The sequence below is a fragment of the Astatotilapia calliptera genome, chromosome 11 (genome assembly GCF_900246225.1).
Source record: "Astatotilapia calliptera chromosome 11, fAstCal1.2, whole genome shotgun sequence".
In the NCBI taxonomy this organism is placed as follows: Eukaryota; Metazoa; Chordata; class Actinopteri; order Cichliformes; family Cichlidae; genus Astatotilapia; species Astatotilapia calliptera.
In genome coordinates, this window is record NC_039312.1 from 16756913 (window position 1) to 16765918 (window position 9006).

General features: G+C 39.4%; 1 protein-coding gene across 2 annotated transcripts; it reads left to right on the forward strand.

The window, feature by feature from the left end:
- Positions 1-2925: 2925 nt before the first annotated feature.
- Positions 2926-6742, forward strand: LOC113032302 (sialic acid-binding Ig-like lectin 12). 2 transcript variants are annotated; one of them, XM_026185133.1, is made up of 8 exons: positions 2926-3083; positions 3279-3638; positions 4318-4596; positions 5483-5752; positions 5830-5920; positions 6144-6236; positions 6343-6406; positions 6496-6742. In XM_026185133.1, the coding sequence occupies exons 1-8, from the start codon at positions 3032-3034 to the stop codon at positions 6529-6531; spliced, it is 1245 nt and encodes a 414-aa protein (XP_026040918.1). In that variant the 5' UTR covers positions 2926-3031; the 3' UTR covers positions 6532-6742. The 2 variants fall into 2 exon arrangements, with proteins under 2 accessions (XP_026040918.1, XP_026040919.1); XM_026185134.1 differs by having other exon boundaries at positions 5492-5752.
- Positions 6743-9006: the final 2264 nt, after the last annotated feature.

Genomic DNA, 9006 nt, shown 5'->3' on the forward strand with positions numbered 1-9006 from the left:
ATCCTCCAAAAGCACTAGTTCCCTCAGCTGTGCAAAATCTTTGACTTTGCTAGCCTGACACTCTTTATCAAAAAGCACCCTTTCTCACACATAAACTACACACACTTGGTTGTCCCTTTCCCCATAGTTTCGGAATTTCTGTCTGTATGCTTCAGGCACCAATTGACAAGCACACAATACTGTAGCCCTAACCACATCATGGTCTAAGCTTTGGTCCACTGAGAGGCTAGCACACTCCTCCTGAGCTTTACTCACAAGCCTACACTGCAGCAGCAAGGCCCAAACTTCCTTTTGCCATTTCAAAGCTTTAGCAAACACAGCAAAGTATGAATCCACCTCAGTTTCTCTAAAGGGTAGTAACAATTTAATGCGCAAATCAAAGCAATTATGGGGAGATAGGGGGAGCTTGCAGTTTGAGCGGTGACTGGATGGAGCTACTATGGTGGCGTTGCAGCTCTAAAGCTTTCACCCATAGATGCATTCCTTCCACCTCCAGCTCCCAGTTTCTCAACTCCACTTCCATAATGCAGAGCATTAGCTGGAGCTCCTCAGCTGACGTCCCCATCATAGAACTGGGAGGAGCTAAAGGAGAAGTGTTTACAGGAGGACCCGTGGAAGGAGCTAGAGGCTCCACATCAGCTTTGCCTGCCCCATTTGCAACTGCCACATCTGCCAGCAGAACCCTCTCAACCAGTTACAAGCTATGTTGGATTCCTGGCAAACTTATCTAAATGAAACCCCATTGTGGCTAACCACACAATTCAAACAACCTTCACGTGGAACTTACACAAGCACAAACAACACAGAGAATGAACAATGTCACCCTTGGGTGTGAGGACCACAAACATACAGCATCATGACCTGGGTCATAACAGAGAATCAAGTGCACATCTGTCCATACTGGCCTGTGGTGAGTGTAATAGTTTTTACTGCTAAAAACAGCAAATCCCCAAATATAAGTCAGCAAAGGCAAACATTAGCATATCATCTTTATCTATCCACAGTCTATTTATTCATCTATTTATTCTAGCAAAGCTTATGGTAATTAGCTAAAGCACCAAGCTTGAGGTGGGATGCTGCACTGTGGTTAACGTGTTGCATTGCAAAACAGAGCTGTGAAGTGATGCATGACTGTCAAGTGTAACCCTTCTGATGAATGTTAAAAATAAACCCATTTGTATTATGGTAAATATTCTACATATAGCACTGGTGGTTATAGGCTGGTTTTCTTTTAATGTAACATGACAATTCCAGTAACCAGAGAAATATTTAAACTAGGTCAGGGGTGTCGAACTCCAGGCCTCGAGGGCCGGTGTCCTGCAGGTTTTAGATCTGACCCTGGTCATTACACCTGAGTTCATTACCAGGCCTCTGGAGAACTGCAAGACATGTTGAGGAGGTAATTTAGCCGTTTAAATCAGCTGTGTTGGATCAAGGACACATCTAAAACCTGCGGGACACCGGCCCTCGAGGCCTGGAGTTCGACACCTGTGAACTAGGTTGACCTTTCTTGCAAAACACAAAAGGAATGACTTTATACAAGGGACACATAGAGGTCAGCTTGCAGTAAAGACAATAACTCAGTATGGTAGAAACTACAAAAAAGAATCAATTTAATGGAAAACAAATAAGATTTATTTTAAAAACGGAAAGAAAGAAATTGACCAAAAAGTGAAAATCTAAATATATTAATACATAATATAATGAGAAACTAAATAAAGAAGCAAAAGGCAACAAGAAAGGCATGTAATGATCAAGTTGTGATGTCAGTCTCAAAGAAACAGTGAAACTGATTATAGGGAGGGGTGGCCACCTGCTGCGTCAGGTTGGGCTGACAGGAGGAAGACAGGATAAAAGATATGCTGTGGAACAGATCCATATATCAATAACAAGTATGATTCAAAACATTATGAGTGAGAAAGGTGACTGATGAAGAAATCCTCAATGGATAATGGGAATCCCTAGAAGCCTAAAACTACTGCAGCATAACTACGGGGGAATTCAGGGTCACCTGGTCCAGCCCTAACTATATGCTTTAGCAAAAAGCAAAGTTTTAAGCCTAATCTTGAAAGTAGAGATAGTGTCTGTCTCCCGAATCCAAACTGGAAGCTGGTTCCGCAGAAGAGGGCCCTGAAAACTGAAGGCTCTGCCTCCCATTCTACTTTACTACTAGGAACAACAAGTAGGCCTGCAGTGTGAGAGTGAAGTGTTCTAATGGGGTGATATGGTACTATAACGCTATTAGGTTATCATAGAAAAAAATGAAATTATGATTAACATGACTATTTTCTCAACCTTACAGCATATGAGGGAAAGAAGTGACAGTTTGTGTTTGATAAAGTGGCTTCAGAGGGCTATCTAAGAGCTTGCAAAGAAAAGAGACTGGACTAAATTTCTTAAAGATGTTTCACCTTTCATCCGAGAAGCATCACGGCTAGCTGGGCAAGCTGTATGAGTTTTAATAAAGGACCCAAGTTGAAGGCAGCTTCTGATGCGAGTGAGCTTTATTAATATGGTAGGTGAAACAAACAGGAACGTAGCAGGTATGAAATAAAACCTAAGGATAACCTAAACTGGGGAAAACTAACCAAAAACAGCCTTGAAAGCTGAAATGGAGGTGCAGGGAAACTACACAGGATGACACAGGGAAATAACACAGACGAACCAGCAACAAGCAGGAGAAAACACAGGGCTCATAAACACAAAGGGGCAATCAGGGAATGAGAAACAGGAGGGAGACACAGCTGGGATTAATAGGACATAATGAGACAAGGGGAAGAAAAACTAGACGCACTAAGATAGCAAATGGCCTCAGAACTAGAAGACCTTAATCGGAATAAAATCGAAAACATGGATAATAACAATGAAAAAAAACCACTGAGTCCTCAGACTCAGGGCTATGGCATGCATTTCAATTCAGTGGATCTTAAAAATAGAATTGAAACGTCGCAATCACTTCACACATGAAGGAAATAAATGTGACGACAAACAAAACTTGTCTGTATTTACTTGAGTGACAACAAGGTGAAAGATGGCATTGCGGTGGTCTTTGTGTTTGTTCTTCATGTGCATTTGCTTTAAAGGTATGGATAGTTCATATATTTAGCTGTAATTTTTAATTCTCACTTCTTTTATAGGCCTTTGTGTTTTTGTACAGACAAATTATGACAAGTGTTAGATGATCTGGTCTGTATTATTCCATGCTGCTGTCCTTCTTTCATTCTTTGTCTTATTCCTGTGCTTTATTTCATTGCATTTTACTCTGCACTTTATTACAGTTACCCCAACAGAAGCTTCATCTTGGAGCGCCACTGTGCCATCCTCAGTGAAAGGTCTTCTTGGCGCATGTGTGGTGATCCCCTGCTCTTATAACTACCCAGATCCACAAATCAGTACCACAAGCTTTACAGGCATTTGGTATAATAAGAATAATCAAGTCATCTGTCATTCGGATAAGTCTCAAACTTCGGGTCAGTTTCGGAATAGGACAAAGCTGCTGGGAGACCTCAGCAAGAAGAACTGTTCTCTGATGATTGATGATCTTCAACAAAGTGATGTGGGGCCTTTATATTTCCGGATTGAAATTAAAGGTTATGACCAGTACTCCTACAAAAATAACAAAGTCTCTGTTTCAGTCAGTAAGTAAAATAAATATGGTTACCAGTAAAGTCTTGTGTTCTAGCTCTAATAGTTCTCTTTTTATTTCCAGTATTTTTACCATCATGTTGGACGTTTGACATTCAGCATTCCTGAGCATTTTAGTTTTAGTGAAACAGGCCTGATCTAAGTCTTTAATACTCATTTGAATATAAATATGAAGTAAATATTGTAGGGTCAGGTTGCAGTGCTCTGGAACATTTTACATTAATTTTTGCAGACTTGCATTAGTTGTTGAACTACTCATTCAAACCTTAGATGTAAAAATGTATTTGTGCAACTCATCAAATTATGATAATCAATCAAAATCAATGGCAATAGAAGTTATCATTATACTCCAACCATGTTATCAACTATCAATTCGCTTTGTTCTTTATAAATTGTTTATTGTAAAACTGCTCATCTTCTTCTTCTTTGTCAGTCAGATATTGAAAGTAATTATCACCTAGTTTATTTCTTATTTCATTCATCTTTAAGCTTGAAATCACACTCAAAACCCTTTACTGTGAACAGTTTATTAACTTGACCAAAATTTAAAGTTGCATAAAACATAAAATCAGCAGCTGTACTGTTTAAGTACATTTGTATTTCCATTACAGTATAAACTTACTGCCATGATGGAGTTCTGGTTTATGACCACAGTCTTTTTTGTTAACACAGGTCAACCTGTTTTCTCTGTGCAAGAGGTAAAGGAGGGTGAGAATGTGTCTGCATCCTGCTCTGTGTTTCACTCCTGCCCCACATATCCACCTTCTTTCATCTGGAGTCACTCTGGAGAGCAGCATGATCAAACACAGCAGCTTCATGAAGGCCAGTGGAATTCAACATCTACTCTGACCTTTCGCCCAAACCACTCTGATCACAACAAGCCTTTAAAATGCAACATAACATACCATCGAGGGCTGCACCTGGAAACATCTAAGATACTTCAAGTAAGATGTAAGTATACTGCAGATTTACCAGGGTATTAACCGCTGTAGCTAGTATCAAGCCTTTTTAAACTAAAATCTCCAAAAGTTGATTCTGCTCATCGGGACGCAATGCCCCAATCTTATAAGATTTCCCAATCTTACCTGCAGTCAGCTGAGACTGAAGAAGTCACTTGAATGAGTGACGAAACGTTTCTCCCACAAAACGCTACGTCCAGATGAACAGAATCAACTTTTGGAGATTCACTTACCTTGATGATTGAGCATGCATCAAGACATTTAAACGAAAACGTTATTTACAATCAAATTTTAAAAAAAAAGAAAAAAACATTAAAAATCTGGATTAAAACATGATAAAATAGAACAAAATAGGGGAAGGGAGCACAAATAAAGAAAGTTACAATTTGTTGTATGGTCACAGTAGACACAGTTGCCTCTCACCATGACTGAGTATGACAGCCCTCACACTACTCACCTGAAAACTTTATTCATGCTGCCAGTAAATGAAGTTCACTGGAGTTTTTTTGGGTTTTTTTGTGGGTTTTTTTGTATTGAAAGGGAAAGTTGTGAAACATTGCCTTCTTACATACTATATTTCTTAATTATTAATTATTAATTAAAGTTGTCGGTTTTACAGGGGTTTTTTGGGTTGTTTTTTTTTATATATATATATACACACACACTAAAAAACTGTATGCCTGAAGTGCTTCAGTGATGCTAACCCTGTCAGCAGCTATGAGTGGCACAGTTAAACTGTCAGCTGTCACCAGACATGCCCTGTGCAGCTCATGTTATGTGTTACATTACGCGAGAGTAAATCCAAAAAGAAAATAGATTTTTTTATTTCATTCAAACATATATAATATATGCATGGCTATGTCTTAATATATGTCTAGTTCTCACAGATGGCCCTGACATCAAGCCTTCCTCAAAGTGCTCCTCCGAGGATGGCGTGGTAAAGTGTGAGTGCATCGTAGAGTCTGAGCCTCCCAGCATGGTCTATTTTATTCTTGGTGACAGAGTCATGCAAAGCAGCAAAGCAGAGAAAAATGGCTCTGTTACTATTGAGACTCTGCAGACAGACTTTGGGTCTTTCAGGTTTGTGCACTGCCTGGCAAACAACATGCTGGGATATGACAACATCTTGCTCTCTTTACCTGTTAATGGTAAGAAAGACTTAGGATGAATTGATCTCTCTATTTTTACATGACAAAAATACTTAACATGGTTTCTTTGTCAACAGACAACATGCAGAATATTCTTATCTCAACCGGAGCAGGTGTGATTTTGCTGATTATTTTGATAGGAAGTGGAGTGGGAGTTGTTAAAAAATGGTAAGTTGTCATGAACATAATCATTGCAGATAAACAAGTATGTCATGCATGCAGGAGAATCTGTAAATATTGCAACATGTATCAAATAATAGTCACAATCATGATTACAACTATATGAGCACCAGAACAATTTTTTTAGGTCCTGACAGCCTGTCTTTAATTTCAGAGGCTGTGAAAAGTGTCAGTTTCCTTTCTCATTTAATCAAAAACACTTTACTGCCAGTAGGGGGAGATCAAGAGACACAACAACCACTAACCTGAGCACCATGATGTCAGACAGACCTGTGGAGCTCCCTCATAGTGCCCCACCGAAAAGGTTTTAATTCTTCACTTCTGTTTGCAAACAAACAAAAAAAATTGTAATCATAAATATAAGTTTAAAGATGTGTCACTTGTTTTAATAATAGCTTTTCTTTCTGCAGGAAAATGAGCCGTAAGGATATCCCTTCCCCTGACATGTACACCAATTATCCTGTCTATGGCAACGTATGGATAAGTAATGTTTTCTTCATTAGTTCATTCATATTTTGCATGCATTAAAAAGGGGAGTGAATTAATTTTGTTTCTCTGTGCAGACTGACTGGGATGAGTCAATATATGCCAATGTGTAGCATGTGGAAGACCAGCTGGAGTCCATGTTTATGTCCTCTGATATACGAGTTAAGAATGAGTCAAGGTTTTTTTTCCCCAATCTCATTCAGTTTTCAATGTTTATCACTTATATCTGTCATATATAATTCACATTTTATTTGCAGAATACAATAAGTAAATATTAATGTCTAAAACTGTGATGATCTTGTGATTCCTGTCATAAACTGCAAAAAACTGGAACAAGGTTACTTCATCAGAATTCATGTTTTTGTATTTTTTTTTTATTTTTTTTAATACCTGTGAACAGTTCCTCTATCCAATCTTTAAATGACGCAATGCTGCCACCTGGAGCTTGTTTCTCTTTCTCCCTCATTTGCGCGCGCGTGTGTGCGTGTGTATACACACACACACACACACACACACACACACACACAAGGGGTGCAACGATATTCGTATCGATATTGAACCGTTCGATACAGTGCTTTCGGTTCGGTACGCATATGTATCGAACAATACAACATTTGTAATTTATTTTATCAACTTTCCTTCTGACGATGCTGTCTGTGTTGAGCGCTCAGTGAATCTGCGTTCGACTACTCCGCCTAGGCTGCACTGTCGAGCGCAGATCCACTGAGCACTCAACACAGACAGCATAGTCAGAAGGAAGAGCGCAGGGCAAGCTAGCGAGACAGAAGTTAAGCTCTCCTTGCAAGACACATGGACCTCCCCCACCCTCATTCAGATCTGGCGTTTGGAATTATTTTGGTTTTCATGTGACGTATGACCCTGAAGGTAAGCGAGTCATGGACTAAAGTAAAACAGTATGTTGGATGTGCCATGCAATGCTCAATTACATTGGTGTGAACTAGTGTATTAGCGCAGTTAGCTCGTTAACGTGTTGGCCGTCTAGCCCCATGCACGGGGCGATCGGCGGTAGCTCGTTAACGGAGATTTGCCGTGTTGTGGCGTTAAGGTCATTTCAACGAGATTAACCTGAAAGCACTAGTGGGAACACAACGAATATGACTGCACATTTACGCCGACATCATCCTAGTGCAAAGACAAAAACAACAAGCATGCTACTAACTTTAGCCGAGTCATTTAGACAGCTGTTAGCACATGATTCTCCTTATGCTGCTGAGAATATAGCCCAGAAGAAGCGGATAGTATAGCTTTTATTTTGGAAAGAGACATTTCTCTGTAATAAACTCTCTTTTCCAAAGATGAGTGATTCCTCAATCAGATACAGGGCTTGCAATATCGCTAGCCCGACGTCCCGGAGCTAGCGATTTTTTCAGTCGGGCTACCAAAATCTATCTCTTCCCTGCCCGTCGGGCTATTGTAGGAAAAATATATGTCAATGCTTTTGCATTCTTTCGGAAATGTAGCTGGGTAATTATGTCATTGGCATCGGTGAGCCACTGTCAATATGTGACATATTGAAGTCGCGTTTGAATTTGCGCTTGTTTTTTTGCTTTCACTTTGCAATCGTGCGAACTGTGTATAGAGAGCGACAGCACTGATCTGTGAGTGATGATAATTTGTGCACCAATTCCTCTGACATCGTCTTATTAATCGTTAGCTTACTATGCAAACATGACAAGTGAAATCTCCCGCAGCAAGCTTAAACATGTGAGAGGTTGATCGTGCAGAGAATCGCTGAGCTTATGTGAGTGAGTGTGTAAAAGCATTTCAGTTCTGCTGAGCCAAATAAGACAGGTCAGGGTGAAGAAGTGACAGCCAAAGAAAAGCTTACCACAAAACGGAGAAGTTATGACAAATCAGACTATAAGGCAAAAAGAAAGTGCAGCTTTATGGTTTCATGGACAAAAGAATTTCTGTGGCTGCGATATGATGAGATAAATAACCAGGGCTGCACATAAGTGGTCCGCAGGTGCGCATTCGCTGTCAAAATAAAAAACACGCACAAGGGTTAGGGTTAAATTCAAAAACTGTACTTTTGAGTTAAAATATATATTTATAATTTTAATAAATGACAAATTAAAAATGCATGAACATTTTTTTGTATCGAAAAAATATCGAACCGAACCGTGAATTTTGTGTATCGTTGCACCCCTAATAAATATAAATATATATATATATATATATATATATATATATACATACACACACACACACACACACGTATATATATGTAATATTCCGCAACTCTGAAAGTCTGTGAAGGTTCTCAGTCATTCAGGTCATCGTAGTCAAAGGAGCTTGCAAAGAAAAGCGTCTGGACTTCTTTAACTTGCTTGAAGACGTTTCACCTCTCATCCGAGAAGCTTCTTCAGTTCTAAGGTTTATGTCTAGGGGCAGTGGCCCCTAGAGACAAAGCACGTACAAACTCCAAAACACATTTCTAGCATTAACTAAACTTCCAAAACAGAGCTACCTAGATCACTTAAGTTACACAATTGAAAACATATCTGTATTGTTTGTGTATTTATACACGCAAATCCAGCATGTCCAAATTAACACTGTCGGATTTG